Source organism: Empidonax traillii, unplaced genomic scaffold, assembly GCF_003031625.1.
Source record: "Empidonax traillii isolate 1590-97213 ecotype Southwest subspecies unplaced genomic scaffold, ASM303162v1 scaffold808:size486820, whole genome shotgun sequence".
In the NCBI taxonomy this organism is placed as follows: domain Eukaryota; kingdom Metazoa; phylum Chordata; class Aves; order Passeriformes; family Tyrannidae; genus Empidonax; species Empidonax traillii.
The window spans coordinates 205370-230846 of NW_020956001.1; the positions used below are offsets into that span (position 1 = coordinate 205370).

Here is a 25477-nt window from a genome sequence, read left to right on the forward strand (position 1 = left end):
CAGCCATGCTGCCAAACAGTCAATCACTGAATGGTTTGGGTTGGAAGGGACCCTAAAGATCAACTATTTCCAATCCCCCCACCAAGGGCAGGGACACCTTGCACTAGACCAGGTTGCTCAGGGCCTCATCCAACCCGGCCTTGAACACTTGTAATCCTCAGGCCAGCGAACAGCACATGTTGCAGATCTAGTTCTGTAGCCATGGAGCTTAAGATGGTCCGGCAAACACAGCATTCCAGTGCTGCACAGGCCTCCTGGCACTGGGATATCTTCACCAGGTTCTGGGATCAATGAGCACCATACCCAGTCCATTCCAGAGCCGGTTGTATGTGTGTGTGAAGCTGGATGACAGGAGCATATGATGTCACTGGAAAATTCTGCAGAACCCCTCATGGACAAAGAGAAGGACTGGATGGGGACTACCAGCTCACCAGAAGTGGTTTGGGGGAAATAACCCTGTTTCTGGGTATATACTTTGCTTCTAACAGAAGCAGCTGAAAGGTTTCCCACCGCATGGAAACAGGAGTTAACAGGAGGAGAGCACAGCAGGGGTGTGAAGGATGACTGTGGAGAGACCAAAGGGAGCACCTGGCAGCCACAGAAGCAGATGGAGGAGACTGTCTTAACCAAATGTTTGCGCAACAAGATTGGGCAATTGGGAACCTAAGGCAATGCAAACAGCAGTACCAATGTTCAGAGAGAGGAGAAAGGCCATGCTCCCTTAAGGGAGCTGGGAGGGGAAAAAGCAGAGAAAGAGATATGGGATGGACTCTGCCTTGCAGGGCAAACTTAGGCATCCCCTGCAGCTGAGGCAGGTATGCTGCTCTCCCAAGGACACATGATGCTCACTTGCCTGTCCATGACACCCCCTGAATCTCCACTTCGCCCACGACTGGGGGCCAGGGAATCCAGTTCATCAAAAAAGATAATGCAGGGAGCAGCTGCCCTGGCTCTGGCAAACACTGGAAGGAGACAGCACAAAAGGTGAAAAAGACTTGGAGGAGCAGTCAACAGCAATAGGACCTGCTACCCTCCCAGCAGGGAAGAGTTGTGGATGGAAACCTGATGCCCACTCTATCACCACCAACACCAACTGCTTCTGCGTGAGTGGCTCAGGGGGACAGGCAGCACCCAGCAGGATGGGCCCCAAGGCTCAGCTGTGTCTCTGAGGGGTTTCTGTCCCATAGGGAACACCAGGGACAAGAGCAACAGGAGCAGAGAGCAGGAGGGCAAACAGCAGCGAGGCAGGGAATGGACTGGATGTAGGAGACAGCTGAGTAGATGCCCTTGCTGAGACCTGTGGGTGGGAGCTGAGAAAAGGGGTTTAAGCACTACCTCCTCCCCTCCAGCACTACAGAAAAGCCCAGTCTTCCCACATGCAGAAGCAGGATGCAGATCCTTACCATTGCGCACATTCTCTTCGCTTTGCCCAACATACATGTTGATGAGCTCTGGCCCTTTCACGCTGCAGGACAGAGAAGAGAGAGCCGGTTAGAGGATGCCCATCCCCTGCCAGGAAAAGTCAGTCCCATTGTGTGACTCACTCCCACTCTTCACCTAAGGAACGTCATGGCGCACGTTGTTGCCACAGCTTTTGCCAGCAAGGTTTTCCCTGTCCCTGGAGGCCCATACAGCAGCAGACCAGAGCGGCACAGACCCAGTGACAGCAGCTCTGGGTGCTCCAGGGGCAACTGGATAGTGTCCAGTATCTCCTTCTTCACCTCTTGCAGCCCACCAACATCCTGCCAGGACACCGAGGGGATCTGCCAAGAGAGGGAGAATCTCTGTCAGCACCTCTTCCTGAGCCCCAAGCATGCCTGGGCTGCTGTTGCCCCAGTATCCAGCATCCACATTTCCCCCCTTCTGAGCTTTGCAATAGGGAAAACAAACTGCACACATGTCCAGCCATGCTGCACTCGCAGCGTGCGCCTCATCTCCAATCCTCCATCACACCTCATTTCATCTGTCAGCAAAAATACCCTAGGGAAAGTATCCGGCAGGGTTGCCTGCAGCTTTGTGGAGGACAGTCCTGCTGCAGACAGCCCTTGGGATGCATGAGGGAAGGTAAAAATTAAGAAAGAACAAAACATTTAAAAAAAAAAGAAACCTGGACCTAGCAATTATGAGCTACTTGTGTTCAGGGCACCTTGACTGCCAAGGCAACGAGACTGTGCAAGGGCTTCACACCTTCCAGAGCGGCAGAATCTGGGCTGCCAGGACCACTGTGATGTAAATGAAGATGCGAGAGATAGACATCCTGGAGGACAGTGTACAAAACACTCGCTGCTTTGGAAAGGGGGGAAGCAAGAACAAAGTCCATGTATAGATAGGGATGGAGTTAGCTGCAGACACGCAAGGGTCACGGCAAATAGAAGATAGCAAATCTGAGATGGGTAAGCCATGCCACTTTGGTTATTTTGAGCTGAGCAAAACAATCCTGGAGGATACTGCTGCTCTGCTCACAGCTTTAGAAACGGCTGGAATGCCACAGTCTGCATGACATCCTCCTGAGAGTCAGAGCCGCTCTCCTGGGAACATGCAGAGAAAGCAAAGCCCCAGAACACCTCCCACCAGCTGCTGGCTGGGTGGGGAACAGGTGCCAGCACAAATGGGGAGTTTAAAAATAAGATAGGGCAAAATTCTTGCCCACTCAGCCAATTTCGAACTCCTTCCTTTGCCACTTGAGATTATGTTATCTCATGCTAGTTCTCTAGCTGTCCAGGAAATCCACCAGGAAAATCAGGTCAAACAAAAAAAAGACTTCCAGAAAAAAAACCTTTAAAAGCAAAAGGTCACAGGCACTCCTTCTGCAGTGCCAATGAATGAAGAGCTGCCCTGTCCTCTGCTTTCTTGCTTATACTGCCTCACTAGAAAGAGCTCTAAAGACATCAGCACAATAGCTGGAAAACTGCAGCAAGGTTGTTTTCAAGGGAGCACATTTTAAGTCTAGGACATGTTGCAGACACTGCTAGCACCTGGAGGTTTAGATCAGTGTCCTCTAGAAGGCTCAAGCTTTAACTGCAAACAAATGTGTGAATAACTAGGAAATGCCAGCAGGGAACTGAAGGCAATGTATGTTGAGAGTATCCAGGTCTGCTAATGGGCTTTCTGAACTGCAACCAATTATGAAGAAATCAATAAAGGAATGTAAAATACAAACAAAATTAGCTCCCATTCACACAGCTCACTGCTGTGTGAATTATGTTTATTTGTCTTACAGCGAACTTGGCAAACACCTCAAATCAGAGCTCACTTCAGTTTCTAGTAAATTTATACCTTACTTAACTGCAGGAGTAGCTCCTGAATGATGACACCAGCAAGGTATTTTCTTGTTAGGGCAGAGTGCAAGTGGGCAGTTGGGGAAGGTGTTAGAATAACTGCTCCAAGGCCAAGGTTTCCTGTCCTGTGCAGGGCTCAGTTTGCACTCGTGGATGTGGAAAAGAGGTTCTGATCACTTTGCTTGGTCCTAATACCACATTACCCAGCAAAAATAGTCATCCCAAATGCTGTTTCCCTGGGTGCCAGGCTGCCAGAATTGAATCACATCCCTCCTGAGAAGCTGACTCAGCTGGTTTTCTCAGACTCTCCATGTCGCTTTACCTGAAAAACCCCCAAACTCTTAAAACTGCTTGGCTGTCAGAAAAGCCCATGCCAGACAAAGCAACATCCAAGGCCAGGGATCAAGTCTAAGGCTTTTCACACATGTGGAGAAACTCCCTCACCAGCCTGTGCCACAGCCTCTCTGTTCCCAGAGGCCAGGTGGCTGGGGAGGCCTCAGCAAGGCAGCCAGCCTGCAGCTGCCTTTGCCTCTTGAAAGGCTGAGCTGCACAGCTAGAACCCCTACGGCACCAGCCAACTGAGTGGGCTGCAATTAGTATGGCAAGGGCTTCCCTGCCAAATTCAAAGCCAAGAGCCAAAAGCACTAGTGGGGGAAAGCCCACAGGGGACTGTTTCCCATTCAAAGCTGGGGAAATACACGGAAGGACAGAGCAGCAAGCAATATGCCAGCACGCAGCCATCCTGAGCCAACAGCTTCTGCAGAACCAACCCATTTCCTGTGCCCCAGCATCCTACCTTTGGGGCTCCCACTGCCTGTGAATGGGTGTCATGCAGCTGGTCCAGCGCAACACTAAAATCCTCCTCAAGCACTGGGAACCCAGCAGTGCAAAAATCTCTCTCCACTTCTTCACTCAGTCCGCCTGGAAAACTGAGAAGAGAAAAGGGAAGGACTCGGGCTCTGCCCCACTCCTGGCATTATTGGGCTGGTTGCAGCCCCTGCCCTCCCCCACCTCCTGCCCTCTTGTCTGTGCTACCTCAAGGCTTGGATGCGGGTACAAGCAGCTCGGCTGCTGTGGGACAACAGGGCACAGAAATCTCCCAGCACAAAGCCCTGTGAATGTGGAAACAAAGAGCATCAGTTCAGTCCCTGACCACAGCTCCATCTAGGCCATAAAAGGTGTATGGGGACAAATTCCTTGCAGAGATGTTCTTTTTAACCTCTGTGCCCTGGTTAAAGTCTCTAGCTTCTTTTCTTCCTATTAGCTCTGTCTTGTAGCCGAGCTGAACATCAGACAGCACCTCTGCAAATGGAGTGGAGTCCTTAGGCTCTAGAAATCCGTACTTAAAGCTGATGTCTGAGGACCAGGGTTAACCACTGAAAAAGCTGCCTGGGCTGTGGGAATTAGCCCCTTTCTCCAAGGCCAGTGGGGGAGATTGGCCCAGCACACCCAGCCTGCCCATCTCCACATGCTGCTGTGGTTTCACTCACGGCAGTCCTGCGGGCCAGCTTGGATAGGCTCACTTCTTTGCCCAGAGACAGACTAGCAGTCAGCATGCTCAGCATCAACCTCCTCTGCTCTTCTGAAGGGGCTTCAATTTTCACCTCGTGAAGGAAAGCAGTCTGCAAGTCTGTAGGAACATCCTGGGGCTTGCAGGTTGTGCCAATCACCAGGACAGGATGGCTGTTGAGAAAAGGGGGACAGTGTATGGTCTCAGCTCTGTGGGAGCTTCCCTCTTACACTGCTATCACATATGCCAACTCACTCTCCAATGGCTAGGCCTTTTTCCAAGAAATACACACAGACTGGCTGAAGTGTCTTGCAGCCACTCTCCTCCAGCTTGCCCTCGAACTGCTTTGTGAGCTCTGTCTCCAAGTCAAGGCCCTTCAAGTGACAGCTTATCTCATCACCTGATGTCTGCCACCCTGCTACTTGTCATCAGCCTCGACACTCTCCTGGAATCCAGCTCCCTATTGGGGTCCCTGAGACCCTCGGCATGTCTCACAGCAAACATACATGGTTTGCTCATCTGAACAACTCAGGAACCAGCTTCAGACAACAAAGCTTCCTGACTGCCTCTGCCATTAAGCTGGAAAAACAAGGGACCTCTGAAGTAAACAAAACAAGTCTGGGAGAGACTCCACTGGATTAAAAATAAAACAGGACACGTTAGCAATCAGTTACCTTGATGTAACAGTGACTGCTGCCCTAGGAATGGCAGAAGCAAACAACTACCTCAGATGCCCACAGCAAACATGCAGGCTCCGCACCTCAGTGCTGGGTCTCTGTCCAGGAGCAGCTGCCTCAGAGTAGCAATGACCCTGGCATCCTCTCTCAGCCCATCTCGGTCTCTGCCAAGCACCTCGATGTCTTTCAGCAGGAGCACACACGGATGGTACTGCTGAGCCTGGGTGAAGGCCATCTGTACTTTCTCTTCGGTGGCTGCACTGGTATCACTGCACAAACTCACGCAATCGACCTGTGAGACAGACCACACAACACAGCATGTACGAGTTGCAACACGGACAGCTGGAGGACCAAGGACAATGTTCAATGCCACAAAGCCTTCCATGGGCAATTCACAGGTCAAAGGAGATCTAAGTGATGTTTCCCAGAGGGACATTCAGGTCATGTTGAAAATAGACATGTTCAGGACTCTGCAAGAGGTGGGGTGGACAGAAGGGTCTTATCTGAAAAAGGTGAGGCAAAGGGACCAGAGAAATCAATACAGTGGATGTCACAGCTCAGCAACCTCAGCTGGAAGGGATGGGAGAGCTATGGAAGACAGGGAGAACAAGGTGTCTTGGAGGAACAGTGCAAAGAGCAGAGAAGGAGACTCGGGAAACTGTTCAATACGTGCTGCACAGGCTCAAAGTGCAAGAGGAAGGTAGAAGGTGAGGGTGTGTGGCAGGGGGAAATTATAGGTGGCTTAAAGCCCAGACACTGTTTACAAAGCAAACACTTGGTGAAGTCATGCAAGGGGAGAGGTGACTGGTAAGCCTTGAACAGTAGCCTGAATGCTGCTGGAAACAGGCAATGCTGCCTCCTGGTGCTCCAAGGTTGTGCAGGGAGAGCCAAACCATCTCTGGGATTCCCTGAGCCTCATCCTCAGAAAGGATGCTTGGAGCAGGGAGAACAGCTCAAGAGCAGACATAAAGGGTAAGGACAGGGACACAGAGCAGAGGAACTCCTGTGCTCCACATACTATAGAAAAAACCCAGGAATTAGGGTTGTGCAGGCCTCATGGCAGCAGTATCTGTGTGCAAGTAGAGAAAGGCAGAGGGAAAGGACAAAAAACTGCTATCAACAAGTGGTACAGATTAGAGTGGGGAAGAATTACTGTGTCCTGGTAGGACAGCAGACAGAACAGTCAGAGAAAGCTAAGAGCAGGTAGAATGGTAGCATAAGCATTGCAGTCAGTGAGAAAGGGAGGGGAGAGCATAAAAGCTGGGATAGGAGAATAAAATGGACAGCAAATACCTCTAGCTTCAATAGTGTGTTAGTCTTTTAAAGCAGCACACATGCCAAAACCAGAGTTGTTGCCTTGCACACACATCCCACTAGAACCTGAGGCCATTCTGACAGGACAGGGCAGTGACAAAGTGCTCCCAAACACATCCTAAACATGGATCTGAAGGTACTGTGAGATCTCTGCAATCTTGTACTGGATCCCAAGAGCTACGGCACATCTACAGAAAAGTCAGAGCTCAGCACCAATAAGAATCATGTCCAGGTGAGCTGCAGAGCAGCAGGCCAAGGCTGTATCCACCTCCTCCACTGACCAACTGTTACAGCTTTACTTGGATAGAAAAGAACAGGAAAAGAGTAATGTCAACTTAACAGGATCTAACTTCTATATAGAAGAAAACTCAAAAATTCAAAGTGCTTAGCTTGTTTTCTATGAGTTTACTCTAAAACTACTCACCAAAGAAAGGAGCAAGCCTACAATTTCCTTCCACAAAAAAATGGATCTTCCAACTCTATTCTTTCCACCTTTCCTCCTCTTCCATATCATTTCAGAAATCTCCTAGAAAAGTCACCATGGGACTTCCAGTCCTCTTACTTTTGCAAAAGTAACGCTACAGATTCAAGGAAATTAAAGCACTTGTGAGATATTCCCAGACTGTCAGAGTGAACAAAAGAGGTGTGCAGAAGGAAAATAGCATTTTTAACACGTCTTGGTTCCTAGAATTTCCAGTGCTGGACAGAGACAGGAGCTAGATTTCATTTTGGTCATGGAGCTTACCCAGTACAGCCACAGCTGTAAGGGTATGGGAAGGGCTGGTTCAGATCAAGAGTCCACTGAGCCCACTATTTTGTCTCCAAGCATCACCACATGAGGCTGCTTAAGAACAAGATCACATATAATCTCTCCCCTAAGTACTCTTCCAGGCACCTACCATTCCCACCAAAAGGGATTTTTCCAGCCAGATGTGGTTTTGTAACAGTAGATTTCTCCTCCAATTACTCTTACTTACACAAAGAACTATCTCCTTCAGCTTGCCTGTTCCCACTAAGTTCATCTGACAGCCCTAGGCCTCATGCTAGCACAGAGAAAAGTGAATACTTTCCACTCTCTGCTGACTACTCAAGATCTTGTAAAAAACCTCTTTCTTTATTTTTCAAGCTGAAGGCTTATTCAGCTTTTCACCACACAGAAACTGGTGTAGATCCCTGATCTTCTGCAGTGTCTTTCTCTGGATTTTTCCAGTTCAGTTTTATGCTTTTGTGAATGGGGACATCAGAACTGTGCACGATACTCAAGCTGTGGCAAGATACAGATCAGCACAGCACCTACTCTTGAGTTTGTTTCCTAAAATGTGGTATGATTTTTGACATATATGGAGAGGAGAGCACAAGTTTTCATTAAGCCATTTACACAAACCCAAATTCTTGATATTGACAGTCAGCTTGAAATATATAATTTTCCATATAAAACCAACTACAGGGAATTTTAACTGCCACTTCACTGCTCACTCATTTTGTCTCTTTAAAGTTCTCGTCTAATCCAAGGACAGTCTATCTCCCTTTTCTCTTAGCTTTAATAACTTGTTAATAACTTAGTTACCAACAAACCATCACATCACTGTTCACCTCCTTTCCCAGATTATTTCTGACCTCTCAGTGCAGATGCCTGCAGAGCTCTGCTTCTGATTGTGAACACTCACCAAATACTCCCATCCCGCTCCCAACCTTTAACAGTACTTTATCCACATCAGGACCTTCACTCAGATCCCACCACTCCTCAATTTCCCAAAGAGCATTTTCAAAACCTAGGTAGACTGTGTTAGTCAAGTTACCTTCCCCACGTGCTTGGTAGTACCTTCAACTTTCTGAAGGTTTACAGGACAGGACTTCTTGTTGCAAAAACTACATATATTCTTCACAAGTAGTGAAGTCATCTCAGAGTGTGCTAACTTGATCTTTTAATCTAACCAGCTGCAGGTTTGTGCCCCTTGAAGAATGCCTCGTTTTCAGCAACTGCCCTTTCCCTGCTATTCGTGTTTTGTCTTCCATTCATTTTTCTCAGGGCCATCTCAATACAATCTATGCAGTGGCCTTGTGCTGTGGCACAGTGTCCCTCATGTACCTCCACAGCAGACACAACATTCATAGAATCATAGAATCACAGAATTAACCGGGTTGGAAGAGATCTCCGAGATCATCAAGTCAAACCCTTGATCCAACCCCACTGTGATTACTAGATCGTGGCAGTCAGTGCCACATCCAGCCTCGTCTTAAAAACCTTCAGGGACGGTGAATCCACCACCTCTCTGGGCAGGCCATTCCAATGCCTGATCGCTCTCTCTGTAAAGAACTTCTTTCTAATATCCAACCTAAACCTCCCCTGGCAGAGCTTAAGCCTGTGCCCTCTTGTCCTGCTGCTGATTGCCTGGGAGAAGAGACCGACCCCCATGTGGCTACAACCTCCTCTCAGGTAGTTGTAGAGAGTGATGAGGTCACCCCTGAGCCTCCTCTTCTCCAGACTAAACAACCCCAGTTCCCTCAGCCTCTCCTCATAGGACTCGTGCTCACGTCGCTTCACCAGCCTCGTTACTCTTCTTGTCTCATTCTTTCTTTCTTTCTAAAGAACCCTCATTTTGATGCCATTCCCCTTTCAGAAGCCAAGCATTGCTATGGAAAGTTTGGGGGCTTTTTTGGTCTTGGCAGGGGTGGGGGGAGGATGGTCAGAGTGAACAGTTACAGGGCAGCTCTTGTACAGGCTGAGAGATTTTGAACCAGGTCTGGCACACATGCTGACATGAAACCAAGGGCTGCCCTTACCAATGGTTGCTTTTCTTTTCTAGCCTTCCCACCCAGATAAAAAAAGATCTCAGCACCATCTGTGCCTGACTTTCTAACATTCAGTTTGCCCAATCTATGCAGGAACAGTTGAAAACAAACACCCAATGCCACTGCAATTCCTGCTCTCATCACATCTCTAATTCAATTCCAGTTCTCCAATCTCAATATATTTTAGTTCCTGCCACCCACTAGGGTACAATTTCAACTCAATGCCCTGTCAAATGACAGGACATCAGTCCGCTGAAACACACCTGCGTGTGGCAGTACTTGTAAAGTACATCAGCCTGACAGCAGTAATAGCAACAGTCAGTGAAGAGAGGCACAAATGCACGCCCTGGACAAAGAAATCTCTAAATTACTGATTCCAGAGCGCTGCAGGGTACACTCCAGAGGAAACATCTCTTCATGCTTATGCTTGAGCTGCTAAGCTCAGCATACTCAGACTCCTTTTGTCTGCGTGTACGCATGAAAGCAGCTCCTGGGTAGGCTCGTGCCATGGCTGCAGCAAGCGTGTTGGCATGTCTGACTTAAAGAACATTTCCGTAATTCTTTGTATGTTGTAAATCCACTCATCAGCAGGCCACAGGAGGAACTACCTTGAAGACGTGGAGGTTGAGGCAGCTACACGCAGCTCTGACAGCCATCAGTTTCCCGCTGCCGCTTGGCCCCGAGAGGAGAACGCTGGTGACACTGTTCAGAGCACTGACCCTGTAACAGACAGGGAGTTTTCCCAGTGACCAGGGAGCAGAGTCCCACCTCTTCCAGGGCTCATTAGAAGGAATTCTAACGCACCGACTGTTTAGGTGAGGACGAAGAGCATCACAGAGCTGCTTCACAACATCAGAAAGTCCAGCAGGAGACAAACTGCTCCAAAACTCATGGCTGTTATAGGCTGGGGCAGATGGGACAGCGCTGTTTGTTGAACCCACCTGTGAGAAAGGAAAAATAGCACTCTGTGGAACATCACCCAAGTAAAAAAAGGTTACCAATTGACAAAGTCTGTCCTGAAATGTCATTTTTCAATGGCAGGAGACACAAGCCTCCACAGGTACATTCATCATCCATAGTGCAGTGTCAGCCTCATATCTCCTGTACACCCTCTCTGCTCTCTACTGATGTCTTACCAGATAAAGAGAAGTGTTCTGGGTGTCCACCAGGTAACCCTCAGACTGCTCGCCTTCCACCGTACCTAAAATCTTCTTCACTTTGAAATAAAGCTCTGGCCACCTAAGGGAAAAAACAAGCAGTCTAAATTGCTGAATGAAGATCTTGAAGGCAGGAACAGTACAGTTGTCAAGAAGTAGGCAGCTGAAAAGAACAGGTGAGCAGAGATACTCTGCCCTTCTCACAGAACCCGCAAGGATCCCTTACGGATCCTGCTGAGATATGACCAGATAGACCAACAGTACTGTCAACAATTACAGCCTCTGCTGGTGGCTTCAGTGCACAAATACAGCTGTACTAACCTTATTTCATCTACCTAAGAGCTCAAGACATTCGCTTTTCTGCCATGATTTTCTTCATCACAACTCCACAGATTCATCTGCAGCTTATAAAACCTTACAGCTTATAAAAGTCTTCTCTGCAGGCCGCAGTCTAGGACTCACCCAAAAACCATGAGAGGCTTACAAGCATCCTGCCCTGGACTGGTGCCAAGTAGTATTGCAAAATGTCTCTGGTGTATCCTGCACAAATGGTCCAAGGCAATTCCTTGCACTGCACACCTCAGTTACCTGTGCTAGTTCCCTCAGGGACACAGCTGAAGCACATTAACATCGGCCAAACGTCACTTTGAGCACCTCTACTCTGATACAAAGGCAACCTTCTCCCATTTAGCACAGAACCATTTCAAAGCCACATGAGCAAAACCAATAAAGGCAGAATTGGTGGCAAACAGACAGTTATTCCAACATGAACTCTAAGGGCTTATATTCACATTTTGATGTTTGCCCAGCTTCCACTTTGCTTTCTTTATGTGGCACTGACTGTCCTCAGGCCACCCCTTCTTCTTCATCCTTTATCCCATCCGTTTCTCTGCCTCTTTTTCTCCTTTCTTCCCTTCATGACTATTAGAGTGAGCTAACAGAGGCTTCCCTCTTAGCTGCGGCCCTCCATAATCCAACAAAACCACTTCCCTCTTCCCTGTAAATTAAGGCACAGATAAACACTAAACTCCAGGGACAGATCAGAACGGAATAAACTGTCTCAAGAGAGTCAATACTGGAAAAGTATCTTTGCTCTTCTGGTACCATGTAGTAGAGCCACAGTTTGTTGACACCTACCTTAGGAACTTGTCTGCATTTGCTTCTATAAATTCAACATTTCCAAATGTTGGAACACATAGGATGTCTCCCTCTTGGGCCAGCCTACAAAAAAAACCACTGTTTCACTGGTGAAAGAGAGTAAATCCTTCTGGTTGTGTGTCTTCCCTGCCCTGTATCACATATGTTTCTACAGAAAAGAATGCACCAATTCATACCTACTCACTCCTTGCCTGTAAATAAAGCTATCAGTAGCCACTGAAAGATTTGGCATGCACCGGATGAGAGCAGGCATACCCAGATTACTAAGGGGAGCTTTCTGGGAATACTATAGATGAACATCCTTAGAGTGCCTCATCCAGACAAAACACCCTCCTTATCCATGGAACAGATGGGTATAATTCCAACAGATAGCCCTGACAGCCAAATGAAAGATGCTCACGTGCAGGTGTCAGAAGAGAATATGGCAACATATCCAGTTTCCTGACTACTCAACTTCATTCAAAGCTGAGAACCAAGATTACAAACATGGCCTAGAATGGAGGTTTGTGGGCAGCACTTGCAAGCCCTTGGCACTGGATGGCAGATCATGAGAAGGATACTTGAAGATGATTTCCTAAGGACAGGACAAGAGGTGTTGCATGCAAGTGGAACACACTCTTGAGAAAATAATTCAAGGTGATATTCTAAAACTACACAGCACCTGCACTGAAGATGCTGATGATGCACATCATCAGTGTGTGTCACAGATCTGGGTGCCACAAACAAACAGCGAGAGTGTATCTCATGAGTATGCCCCATGAGCAGACACTTGTCTGCCCCACGCAGCTCACCGGGGCGTTTCGAAGTGCCTGTAGAGCACGCGGTTATAACTTCCCTGGGCGCAGTAGGTCGGCGAGCAGATGATCTCTAGGTGCAGCTCTTTGGCGAAAGGGGGCACGGAAAGCACAGACCGACTGCCCTTCCCATCTGCCGCGCCGGTTCGTTCGTACCTCTGCAGAGGGGATGGGGCGCAGCGTGAGCCCCCGCTGCCGCCGGCGCGCTCCCTGGGGTGCCCGGCCCCGGCTCACCTGCAGGCGGAGGTGGGCGGCAGCAGCAGGGTCGCAGCCCAGGTTGAAGGCCAGGGCGGGATGCAGCAGCGCGGCACCGTCGGCCGGGCAGCGGCGGGCGGCCCGCGGGTACTCCCAGGGCGGCGGCCGGGCCAGCAGCGCCGCCAGGTGCTCGCGGGCCGCCCCCTCGGCGCCCACCCGCACCCACTCGCCCTGGAACAGCCCCAGCGCCAGCAGCCCGCGCCGGCTCACCCACACCTCGGCCCCGCCGCCGCCGCCCGCCCCGCCGGGCACGGCCCGCAGCCTCGGGCCGGCGGCGGCGGCGGCGAAGCGGGACACGAGGGGCGGCGCGGCGGGGGCCCGGCCGCGGGCGGTGCCCGGCGGGGCGGGCGGCGGCGGGGGAGCGAGGGCGGTTCGCGTCCCGCTGCCCAGCAACCCCTGGAGGGCCGGGCGCGCCTCCAGCACCAGCGGGCCCGGCCCCGGGCCCGGCCCCGGCAGCGCCTCACCCCGCCGCGCCAGCACCGCGCCGCCCGCCGGCCGCCCCGCCCGCCCCGCCGCCCCCAGCAGCACCCAGGCGAGCGCCGGTGGGCGCCGCACGGGCCACACGGCCACCCGCCGGCCCGGCGCCAGCCCCAGCCGCCGCAGCAGCGCCCCGCGCAGCCACAGCTCCGCGCCGCGCCGCCCGCCCGCCTCCAGCGCCACGGCGCTCAGCAGCACGGGCTGCGCCCCGCCGCGCCCCGCCGGCCGCACCGCCAGCACCAGCGAACCGCCCCGCCCGCGCAGCGCCGCGCACAGCCCCGGCGGCGCCAGCAGCAGCGCCGTGGCCGGGGCCAGCTCGGCCGGCGGCGCGTCCAGCGGCCGCAGCACCGCCACCGCCATCGCGCCGCGGGCACGGAGCCGGGGGCGGGCCGGGGCGGAGCTCGACGGCCGTCCGCCCCGCCGAGGCCACAGAGCGGCGGCGCAGAGCGGCCCCGGCGGCTGGGACGGTGCAGCGCGCCCGAGCGGCTGCGCTCGTTCACCTTCTCCGAACCGCGCCGGCGACAGCGACACTCCGTGACGCTGGCCCGGTCCTCCCCAGGCTCCAGCAGGTCTGCAGCCGCAGGCTGCGAGAGGTGGGAAAAAGCGGGAATGGGGCCAAAAAGGCCGGCGAGGCTTTTGCTGCTCCGCAACTCCCTGTTCCCGTAAGTCTCACAGCAACAGAGTGTGGAGTCGGAGGGAACTGGCACTCAGGGCAGAGCAGGGTGCCTCGCCAGTGAGATGTTGTGGGCTGAATACGTGCCTTTGGCTTAGAAGAATGCACTTGTATTGGTGCTAGTGCTGAACTAATCTTGGAAATCATAGACTTAGAATATCCTGAGTTGGAAGGGACGCATCAAGACCATGAAAGTCCAACTTCTTCCTGTGCACAGGACAACCCCAGCAATTGCAGAAAATGCCTGAGAGCATTGTCCAAACACTTGAACTCTCTCAGGCTTGGTACTGTGACCACTTCCCTGGGAAACCTGTTTCAGCACCCGATCACCCTCTGGGTGAAAAACCTCTTTCTGATATCCAATCTAAACCTCCCCTGACACAGCTTCACAACCATTCCCTCAGGTCCTGTCACTGGTCACCCACAGAGAAAAGATCAGTGCCTGTCCCTCCGCTTTCCCTTGTTAGGAAACTGTAGACTGCTATGAGGTGTCTCCTCACTCTCCTCATCTTCAGGCTGAACAGACCAAGTGACCTCAGCCTTCCTCTTATGTCTTCCTCTCTAGAACTTTCACCATCTTCGTAGCCCTCCTTTGGGTTTTAATATCTTTCCTGTATTGTGGTGACCAAAACTGCGTACAGCCCTCGAGGTGAGGCCACATTAGTGCAGAGTAGAACAGGACAGTCACCTCCTTTGACCAGCTAGTGATGCTGTGCCTGATACATCGCAGGACACAGCTGGCCTGTATCTGGAGAAAGTCAGAGCCTCTGATCAGTGCTTGTGGCCTCAGCCAGAACCCAGCTTGCTCTGGGTAAGACGCTGCTCGTTATACAATGTGTCTGCTGGTGATACAAAACGTGAGTATAGAAACACAAACCCTATAGGATTCTTTAATTGCGCATCCAGACACCCCGTGCGTGTCGCCTCACAGCTAGACAGGGGTCTGTGGGAATAAGGGGAAGAAGTGAAGCTTTCAGTTGCCTCTAAGGCTCCAGCCCGCCTTTCCCCCCGTTCCTGGGCCGCTCGCCCTGTCCCATCGCCCCTCTCCACACGAGGGAGCGCTTGCAAAACGTTCGTACTCACTCCCTAACCTCCCTGAAAATCCAGCCAGCGACTTGAGAGGATCGGCAAAAACAAAATGCCGGTTCGAAATGAATATTTCTAAGAAATGGCACCGTGAAGATGCTTCCGCAAAGGTAGCCCTGCAGCCTTCTCTGTTCTGGGCCCATCAAGGAGACACCTTCTTGCAACCCCCAGACGTGCATGCCTGACAGTCAGCTTCCAAGCCAAGAGATGCCAAATTGTAGCATTTTATTTCTTTTGCCCTTTCTTCATTCCTTCTTCCATGATTGGTTTGGCAATCCTGTAAGTCCCTGGCTAGTACTGAAAAAATCTGCATGTGCCAGGGCAGGTGGCAGCCCAGATGAACTGAGGTGAAGCTGTAGCAGCTCTGGCTTCTGAACACTGGCTTTGAATTTACTGACTCCTCTTGCCTGAGCCACATGGAAAGGATCTCCCACCTGAACAAGCCCAGCACTTGTGGCTGAGGGACACCCAGGGCCCCTCACAGAGGGATGCTCATGGCAGCCAGGCCCTGATGTGGTCACCAAGACAGCTCCTGGGTCTCGTATATGCAACTCCACTGCAGCAGTGGAGATATGTGCAAGTGGCAGCCACTGCCTTAAATCAGGGTTTCTTCTGTTGCACTGTCATGACTGGGCCAGGCCTGAACCAGCACTGGCAAGAGCCGTGGCTGGGTTTGGCTGCCACTAACCCCAGGATGGATCAAATCTGAAACAACAGCAACAAGAATATGCTGCCCTACTCCTGTTGCAACTCCAACCACAATGACATATGGAGCACTTCCCTGCCAGGTTTAGCACAGGCAGCTAAGAGGCAAGTGACTGCCTACTCCAAGGATTGTCCTGAGGATTGCCTTGCCACCAGGAACTGAGCCTGGGCAGTCACTGTCATCCATCCACCAGCATGTGCACCCCCCCAGTTACTTCCCAGCACATGAAAAAGTGCCTTGGGCCAGTGGCTCTCCCCTTGGCTCCTCTTTCATAGCATGTGGTGTGGTGAGAGCTGGGAGCCTACAAGGCACTACCAGGAGAGTTGTCTGCCTCCCGCACAGGGCTGTAACTGTAGTATCTCCCCTTGTAGCAGTTGTGGTGGTGACATGCTTGCTCTCACAGCACTGCACTGGACCCAGCACAAGGCGAAGAGCCAGACCATCTGCATGCAGGCAGAGAAAAAAAAAAAAAAACAAAAAAAATTGCAAGCATCCAGTGCCAGCATGGCACAGCCCAAATAAAAGGTTTGCAGATGCTGCTCAGGCAGGATTAGGCCTCCAATGTGTTAAGTCTCGGCTCTCGGTGAGCCTAATTGCTGCTGCAATAAGCCCTGGCTGGTCCTTTCCTGAACTCTGCTCTCCACAGCCCCCCCAGCAAACATTTTTTTCACTGCAAAGCAAAAGCCTGTGTTTGCCGTGAATATGTTACCCCTGGTAAGGTCTGGATAAGCAGCGGAGGGTAAAGGTGGGAAATCTGCACATGCCACTTATTGCTCGGCTCTTCCCAGCAATTGTCCCTCCACTCTCCCCCTAATCGTCCCTCCACTCTCCCCCTGTGCAGCACAGCTTGTGTGCAGGGAGCCAGGCCCAGCAGCAGAGGCAGGAACAGGTGATAGCATCATTACATGGCCACACACCCTGAGCTGTATTAGGAAACTTTCCAAATTGGAATTACTCAGATTTTAATAAAACCTTTTGATAATTTTCCGTTATGTTTTGGCTGGCAGACGAAACTGGAGGTGTTCCAGGAGAGCTGTCACGGAGTGTGCACGGGCCAGTTCAGCAACTGCCACAAGATGTGCCAAAGGAAGGTATAAATTGCAATGTAGAGAATGAAAACCAAAGATACACCACAATTTTATTTATGGATGTGTAATAAATAAATGGTGGACAATACAGGAAGAGCCACATTCAAAAATCCAGATCACTAAAGTGCTTTTAGACACAATATAGGGCAACCAAGAAACAGCTCTGACATTAACATTTTTTACAGACAATTACAAAATATCTTCTTCTGACAATTCACAAAATTGTTTAATTGCTCTGGGGTACTATGGCTTGCTTTTCAAAAAGATTTGTTCTATTATGCATAGTGCTGCAGGTAACATTCAAGAGTGTACAAAATCATTGCATAAACAAAAATATCTTTACCCCCTTCTCCCAAATATGAGTTAAGGAAGCTACACAGTGTAAATCCAGTGATAAGGCTGCATTGGCAGGCCAGATCCTCAGCAAATATAAACCTGAGTGTTTATACTTCCTCAGGTTACACCGGCTTGAGGATGAACCCTACAGTGTTTAAAAACCCTGCTTATCCTCGAGGTGGAAGAATTGCATGTTCAACGTGGAGGGACTTGCACGTGGGCGCTGTGCTTGAAGAAGACATCTGTAAACTCCTGCACCGTCTTTGCACCTGCGTGTTGGAGGAGGGAGCGACTCCCATTGCGTTGCTCCTCTTTGTGCTCCTGGCTAGCCGGGGAAGTGGTCACAGCCCAGAAGGAAAGGGTGGCTCTTCCCCAGCAGCAGTCCATGCTGACCACAGTGTGGTCCCGTTTTCACACTGCCAGGACACTTCTCCCACCTTCCACCCTGGCTCTGCTGAGAAGTGAACAGCTTGAAAGTGAGGGGACAGGGGGATGTGTGTGCTCAGTTTTAAAATGCCCTGAATTCAGATAGAAGTTCCATTATTTAAGAAAAAAATATATATATCAATAAATGAATAAATATTATCTCACTAGGATCCTGTGAAGTCTGGCCTCCTCCAGGGCAGCCCAAGCTCAGTGGTCCCTGTCGTTCTGCTCTGGGGGGGGTGTCCCGTTGATGCACTGCCTCAGTACACCCCTCTTCTCATGCTTGGCTGTCCTGGAGAGGTCGATGGCTGTGTCCTCTGAGTCTTTTGCAGGGCCAAGCTTGTCGGAGCCCTTCTGGGAACTGGCCTGCTTCTCTTTGAGTTCCTCCTCCTCCTGCTCCGTTCGCCAGCCATCTGCCAGCTTCTCTTGGCTCTCTGCCTTCCTGCTTACCTCCATGGATTTTTTGTGCATGCCTACCAGACGGGAGAGAGCAAAGGCAAGGGTGCTGGTTGCTTATTTCTGCCTGGGACTGCTCATCATCACCTCCTGCACTCCTGCTGCTCCCTTCAGTTCTCACTTGCATTCTAAGGAAAACTCTCTCTAGCTACCAGCCTTTCCTGACCCAGAGCCCTTCCACCTGCTCTCTGCAGCCCGAGAGAATGGCTTGTGGCAAAATTAGTCCATACTCCCCTTGCAGTACAAGGAAAGAGGTGGTGTAATGGCTCATCCCTGGTTTTGACTGTGTATGAGCAGAGGGTAGCTCTAAGGTAGCATTAACATTATCTTCAGTTTGGGGGGGAGGAAGGATGACTTCTTAGACATCTTGCAACTCCCACGCTGCCTGCTAGCACTACAAAGCGATACCCAGCCACATGCAGGCACCTGTCTGACACAGCACTAAAAGGTTTTCCTAGCTGCTCTTTGCACAGAGGTAGCGGAAAACCCAGAACACTTGGCAGCCTGCATACAGCTCAGGATCAAGACCCCATTCTTTCCTGGGAAAAGGCAAGAACAGCCATATGAAAGAAGAAGGGCTGTTTACTCTGCAGCTGCACCCTGACCCCCTCAGCCCCAAGGTCCCACTCACCCAGCAGCCACGGGGCACAGGATCCCACCAGCCCGCTCTTGGCAGAGTTGATGATGGACTCAGGCAGAGGGATGGAATGCCTCACCATGGCCCCGTAGAGGCCGTACTCGGCCATCACGCTGCTCCGGCCCCAGCACTTCTCCCGCTTCCGCCACTTGGCTCTTCGGTTCTGAAACCAAACCTTCAGGGGTAATAGCCAGGAGAGCACGGAGGGGTGGGAATGGGGAGGAGACAGTCCCCGTGGCAGGGTGTCCAGGGCCCATTGGGCACAGGGGATTGTGCATCCAGGGCAAAAGGGCAGCCGTGGAGGTGCATGGAGGGGTTTGGGTGTGACCGCAGGGTGCGGACACGCAGGCGTCACCGGGAGGGCAGCCAGGGTGGTGTATGGGGAGGGGTGTGAGGGAGGGCACACACGTGGGTGTCAGAGAGGGGAGGAAGGGGGGGAGAGGGAGCACATGTTAACATGAAGCTGATCGTGACGCAGGAGGGTGATTCCAGCCAAAGTCACCCTATACTACCCCTACCCGCAGGGCCTCTCTGTCTCATCCACGGAACACCAACCTCTTCAGGAAAAGGACTCCATAATGTAGTGACCAGTGATGACAGAGGGTGCTCAGGTCCCTCTCCATAACCCCTTCCTGTGTTTGAAGGCTTGAGGGGTGCAGATATAACTGAACTGCTGCCCAGAACACCATCCTGTTCTTAAGCCAACAAGCTGCTCCACAGTGGAGCAGGATCAGGCCCTAAAATGCCCTATGTCCCTCAAAGAGACAAGCTAGTGAGCAAGTTAGTGGGACACAGCTTGGCCCAGCAGCTCCTGAATTGCTCTCAGCTCCTGCCTGAGTGGGAGAACAGAGCCAAGCTGGCAGCAGTGAGCAGCTGCTGGGGCCAGCTCAGTCTCCTGGTTCTGTATGTCCATTTGGAGGCTGTTCTGTGCCAGTGGGCGGAAGCTGAGCTGCCCCCGCAGGCGCCCTCCAGCATTTCATTGCCACCACATTCTACCACCTGCACTCACTGCCACAGAGCAGAAGAGACAGCCAGGCACTGACAGCCCGCAGACTCCACGGGACAGAGAGGACCATCGCTGCCACCTACCTGTATCCTGTCCTCCGGCAACTCTGTCTTCATGGCCAGCATCTCCCGGGCATAGACGTCAGGGTAGTGCGCTTCATTGAAAGCCTTCTCCAGCTCCTCCAGCTGGTGAGCTGTGAACACCGTCCTGCCGAGGGGAGAGAGCATCCAGTGACACAGTCCAGATGCAAGCAGTGGGGCTGACAGCGCCCCCCCCCCCCGCTAAGGTTTTCCTCCAGAAAATCCTCCCTGCACCTCTGCTGCAGCCCTCCTTTTTCCTCCCTTGGGGATACCCACCGCCCCAGCATCACAGGAACAGCGGGAGGATGGCAGCAGAGAGGTGAGAACAGGGACAGCCGAGCTCCCGGGCTCTACCTGTGCCGGCGTTTCTTCCTCTTGATCTGGGAGGTGGACATCTTCATGTCGCTGGCGTCCCCAGACAGGCTGTCCTCATCTGGCAGCAGCATGCGGGAGGGGAAGAGTCACGTTCCCGTCGAGAGCGAAGGGACCAAACCCAGCTCCCCAAACACGGTTCCAGACGGCCGCAGGGAGCGGGCCCGGGGCAGGGAGGAGTCCCTTCCCACAGCCGAGACCGGGGCGCCACACCGGTGATGCCATCCCGGGGCAGGGGGTGGGAGCCCATCCTTGCCGGAGGGCCGGGACGGGGAGCATGGGAGCCGACCGCGGACCCGCGGGAGGATGCTGGCTGCGGCCGCAGTGCAAGACAGCCCCGGCAGTGGCTCCGGACGCGGGTCCCCTTGCGCGCCTGAGCGGCCACCCCCGACCCCGACCCCGCTCCCGCTCACCGGAGATGTTCTCCTTGTGGCGGCGGGCGGCAGGAGGCGGCCCGGGGGGCGGGCGGGGACCGCGGGCGGGCAGAAGCGGCAGAGGGGCGGGCAGCAGGCACGGGGCGCCCGGCCCCCCCAGGCCACACAGCAGCCCCAGCCCCAGCCCCAGCGCCCCGCCGCCCTCGTAGCCACTGGCGGTGGCAGCGGGAGTGGGCCCGGGGGGAGGCTGCAGCTCGGCTTCCAGCCCCAGCAGGTCGGTGATGGCGAAGCCCTTGGACCGCAGTCCTGCTCCTCCCGGCCGCGCCGCCGCCCCGGGTGCCACCGGTACGGGCACGGCCACCGGCCCCGCCGCCGCGCGTCCCCCCGACGGCTCCGCTCGGCCCGGCATCGCCGCCGCCACCTAGCCCGGTCCGGAGCGGGCACGGCTGTCCGCCGCCCTTTTTATCGTCCCGCCGCCGGCCCCGGCTCCAATCACACCCCGGGCCGGCGGGGGGGCGCTCCCAATCCCCGGATTAACGGCCCCAGCCCCCTCCCCGCCCGCACAGGCCCTGCGCCCCTCCCCCGACCCCCCGTCTTCCCCTCCCGCCGTCCACTCCCTCCGCTCCCCTCGGCCCCCGCCCCTTGGTCCTCACCATCCCCTTGCCGGGTCCCCTGCGGTCCCTTTCAGTCCCTCCCCGGGACGCCCCTCAGGGCCTGTCGAGCGCCGGCCCGGTCACACATAAATCCCCCTCACATTCCCATGGGTTCCCTCCCCCGGTCTTCTTCCAGGGATCCCCTGCTATGTCCCTATGTCCCCATATCCCATCTTCCACGGCTGGGCACTGCTGCCCCCAGTACCCCCACCCCACGCCATGACCCTTCAGTCCCACTTCCCAGATGGGACATTCCACCGGGCTCAACACCCCAAAGACGGGGATGAGAAGAGCCAGGGGTTATGGGGCAGGACCCTCCACGACCCCAGGTGCCTTGTCACCAGGGCAAGGGCCACCTCGAGGTGCCTGGCCTCTGTGCTCCCTTTTGCTCCCAGATTCTTGCACCTGGGCTGCAATTTTTTTTTCCCCTTCCCTTCATCTGTTGATGGAAATGATTTACAACCGGCTTACATGGGCTGCCTGATCCAGGCCTTCGTTGGATGGTCAGATTAACTGAGGGTCCTTCTGATAAAGATAATTACGAGGGGACTCTGCATTAACTTTGCATTATTAAAGAAAGACCCAAATCTCCCCTCGCAAGCTGTTCCCGGGATTAGTAGAACAATAACTTTCATTTAGGATAATTGCCGTGGCCGGCGCTGGGGGCTGGCGGGGGGGACCCTCTGGACCATCATGCTTGGCACCAAAGAAAGGCAAATGTGTGCGGGGAATGGGAGGTGTGGGGTGGTCACACTTCCAAACCCACCAGTTCGGGGTCCCCACGTGCTCAGGACGCTTGGGGCAGTGCCACCCAGGGCTGCCCCCTGCCCAGGCACAGAGCACCCCGGGGTCCCCTTGGGCACCTTCACTTCTCCAGAGTGGTTTTGCTTCAGTTTTGCTGGAATAGGAGACTTTCACTGCTAGGCAGGGAGGATCTGCCGCAGTAATTAGAAGCCATAATCCGGCCACCACCCACAACAAATTTCCTGTTCGAGCAGATATTAGTGGTTAAAACCCTAATTTTTTATGTTGTCCCAGAATCAGCTTGATTTCAGCAGTTTACATGGAGGCTGAGCTGTTGGGAGAGATGATGAAGCCTTAAATATGCATATGGCCTAGGCATTTGGAAAGTTTGGGGATAAAGCACGTATAATTGCTCCTAATCAGTTTATGAAACATAAAAGCTCAAACCCAAGAGAAAGCCGATAGATGCTGAGATGGAAATAGCGATTAAATCTCCCGGCGCTGGCGAGGTGGCCTGGATATGGCGCTGCTGCCTGGGGCGGAGGGTGACCAGGGCTGTGCCCCGGGGGATGGTGATGCACCAGCTCCTGGGACAGGGCTGTGGGATGGGGTGGGGGGACACGCCTGCTGCCATTACTGGCTCCCCCAGCCATGGTGAAGAGGGGCATCTCCACTGGTCCTTTGGACAATAAATCAGTTAAAGGATATCTTGATATATGCTCATCAGATAGGATTAGCTGGGATTAGACTAATCAGTAAATGTTTCTCTGCTCATTATTTTCCAGGGAAGATTTTCAGCTGATTCTCCGACGCCGAAAGATTATTAATCTCTTAAAGAGCAGAACATCAAACATCGCCCCTTGCTCTAATTTCCCTGGGGTTTGCCTGTGGGCAGGGTGCCTGTGCCAGCCGGCCCGACAGCCCGAGGGTTCTCCAGCACCCAAAATCTCCACGGGCCTCTACCAGAGCAGCCCAAGGCCACAACACCCGTCCCTGATGCAGTCTCATGTCCCAGGGGTGTGTGGTACCTGCAGCTGATGCTACACCCCCATCCCCTGCCCTCTGATCCCTGCTGCACCCTGCAGTACCAGGCACACAGAGAGGAGGGACAGTCCCTGAACAATCCCCTCCTCCCTGTGGCCACTCCACCACCATGTCAGACACCTGCTATGACCTGTATCACCCTAGGGGATGGATGCCACATGTGGTGGGATAGGTGCCTGAATCTGCCCCCCTCACACAGGAGGAACAAGCCTTGCAAGTCCTTGCAACATTCTGGCAGACCCTCCTCAGCTGAGGATGGCTCCTGAGCCAGCGGTTGGTGGGTTTTTATGAGTCCTTGTCTTTGCAGGGATATGAAGCTCAGGGAAAGCCCCAGAAGGATGTGGCACTGCAACCACCTGCTGTAGCGATGGGGGGGTGGTGGTAGCAAGGAAAAGGTATTGAAGGGTCTGGTTTAGGGGATTAGTAATGGGATAAGACAGCTTTCACCTCCCTGGTTTAGATATGAATCAGGTCAATAATAAAAGACCATCTGACAGTTTCAGGCAGCTTGGGGTGGAGAAGGCTCCCGTGCTCCAGGCTGGCTGGAGAACCCATCTCCAAAAGCCCAGCTCTTGCTGCACACTTGTCCATTGGACCTGCACCAGTAGTCACAGCCCGGTGCTTCCTGCCAGCTCCATACCACTCACCTGCATCAGCTCCTGGTAAACCAGCACGGGAGTAGGTTGGAGCCTAACCCCCAGGGATGATGTTGAAGCCACAGCCCTTGGGTGCCTGCTGTGTAGGGCAAGCTCAGCCAGCCTGCTGGTGGCCATGACAGACCTTGCAGGGGTGTAGGGTGGCCCAGAAGTGGAGCACAGCAGGGTAAGCAGCCAGCTAATGGTAACAGAGGCAGTTTGGAAGGGGTGGGAGCCTTGATAAGCATGAACAGAAGGGAAAGGGCTTTCATTCCACCTCCTCTGTGTCCTGCTGGGTATATGGGGATGATGTGAAAATGTTGCCTCTGACACATGGATGAAAAGGAACTGAGAAACAGCCCATAGTTAGGGGTGAAGGCAGCAAAGTTAGGTGTCTTGCAGCCGGTCATGTCTGTATTTTGCAAGATTAAATCCCCACCTCTGAGTTACAGGTGAGCTTCCTCCTTGAAATGTGGGCAATGAGACTTTCCTCAGGCTGCTGCCAGGGCTGAGTGCTGGATTGTGTGTGCACTTCTGGCCAGTTAGGAGTAGACACACATAATTGCCAAGTATCCTCCATTTTGGAGTGATGCAGATTTGCAGGGCAGGCAGCACAGACAGGTGAAATGAATGAGGAAACCTGTGCTCGCTGCACTGCTGGGCTGTGAGAAGTGCTTCATTTCTAGCTCAATTTAATGTGGGTGAAGCAAAAGGTTTGCAGGGTGAGCACAGCCACAGCTGGCCATTCACACCACCTGCTTAGTTCTGTGTAGCATTGCCAGCCAAGCTTACTGCAAGTGTGTTTTCAGCCTTAATTTGGCACGGGGGATCCCTTTCCATGTCCCACTCTGCATGCCCCAGAGACATCCCTATTAATTCCTCCGCACAGATTTCTGTCTTAAGGCATTTGCCTTTGATTAAAACCAGAAGAGCAGTCACAGTTTAAGTGGAGTTTAAGAGCAAACCATGTGCCAATGCACAGGGCGCTCACATCTGGAGTGTCGCAGATTTAATCAAACTGCTGGGAAGTGCCGCACGCAGACAGCTGTCACAGCAGCCTAGAGCCCATCTCCTAATTAATTCCTAACCAGTACGGGGCAAACAAATGGCCATCAAGGTGCTACACCTCCAACCTCAACTGAAGGTACAACAGGCGGTTGGTGAGCAAGGACAGCTCACCCCATGTATCTCCAGGAGTCATGTTCCTGCTCCTAGGGAGGAGACTACCACTTGTCCCAGAGGCGTAAACCCTTCTGTATGTATGGGAACAGGAGTGACAGAGTGTTCAGGAAGAAACCAGGATAGAGCAGGCACAACAGCTGTAGCTCTGATTTCTGGCTGCTCCTTCAGCTGGTACTTTTTGCTTTCACTCCTCTTGCTTCCTCCACACTTGTTGCTTTCTAGTACCATTTACCTGCCCATCTCACATCCCTGTGGGCAACTCCCTCTTGTCCTGTACAGGATGTGTGAGCTGGGACACAGCCCTCTCTGGAGATGCTCTTCCTGGTGGTACCAAGGGCCGTGCACCTGCCATAGGTCTTGGGCAAACTCTGTTTGCTTCCACAGCCTTACACAAAATCTGGGCAGTGGCAAAACAGGTCAGGTCCAGACTCGGTTCTCCTTGGTGCTCATTCACAGCTCATTAAAGCTAATTGAAATGACTACTAAAGCTGTCTATATGGGTGCTTGGAATCTCTGGGCACAAGGCACAGCTAGGCTGGGAATATCCAACTGTGAGGAGCCCCAAA

The 25477-nt window shown here is 52.9% G+C and overlaps 2 protein-coding genes across 2 annotated transcripts in view; both read right to left on the minus strand.

Moving 5' to 3' along the window:
- Positions 1 to 13773, minus strand: part of PEX6 (peroxisomal biogenesis factor 6) — a 24364-nt gene extending 10591 nt beyond the window's left edge. The window contains exons 1-13 of the mRNA XM_027901734.1: positions 12916 to 13773; positions 12679 to 12839; positions 11867 to 11950; positions 10709 to 10811; positions 10377 to 10513; positions 10181 to 10292; positions 5549 to 5757; positions 4769 to 4961; positions 4314 to 4390; positions 4075 to 4207; positions 1558 to 1763; positions 1404 to 1465; positions 854 to 962 (exon numbers count right to left, since the gene is read on the minus strand). Coding sequence (XP_027757535.1) covers positions 854 to 962; positions 1404 to 1465; positions 1558 to 1763; positions 4075 to 4207; positions 4314 to 4390; positions 4769 to 4961; positions 5549 to 5757; positions 10181 to 10292; positions 10377 to 10513; positions 10709 to 10811; positions 11867 to 11950; positions 12679 to 12839; positions 12916 to 13773 — 2444 coding nt within the window. The remainder of the gene's footprint in view (positions 1 to 853; positions 963 to 1403; positions 1466 to 1557; positions 1764 to 4074; positions 4208 to 4313; positions 4391 to 4768; positions 4962 to 5548; positions 5758 to 10180; positions 10293 to 10376; positions 10514 to 10708; positions 10812 to 11866; positions 11951 to 12678; positions 12840 to 12915) is intronic.
- Positions 13774 to 17715: 3942 nt separating this feature from the next.
- Positions 17716 to 21062, minus strand: VSX1 (visual system homeobox 1). Its single transcript, XM_027901730.1, has 5 exons — positions 20693 to 21062; positions 20262 to 20340; positions 19911 to 20034; positions 18816 to 18996; positions 17716 to 18201 (listed from the first exon to the last, which is right to left on the minus strand). Exons 1-5 carry the CDS (start codon positions 21060 to 21062, stop codon positions 17936 to 17938), a joined length of 1020 nt encoding a protein of 339 aa, XP_027757531.1. The 3' UTR covers positions 17716 to 17935.
- Between the last annotated feature and the right edge of the window lie 4415 nt (positions 21063 to 25477).

Bases quoted from the DNA above. Each gene is read 5' to 3' on its own strand.
- VSX1 (XM_027901730.1), bottom strand. From the start codon at position 21,062: ATGCCGGGCCGAGCGGAGCCGTCGGGGGGACGCGCGGCGGCGGGGCCG. The intron at 18,997-19,910 runs GTAGGTGGCAGC...TTACCCCTGAAG, and splicing joins TGCCGGAGGACAGGATACAG to GTTTGGTTTCAGAACCGAAG. The intron at 18,202-18,815 runs GTGAGTGGGACC...CCCGTCTGGTAG, and splicing joins CTGTGCCCCGTGGCTGCTGG to GCATGCACAAAAAATCCATG.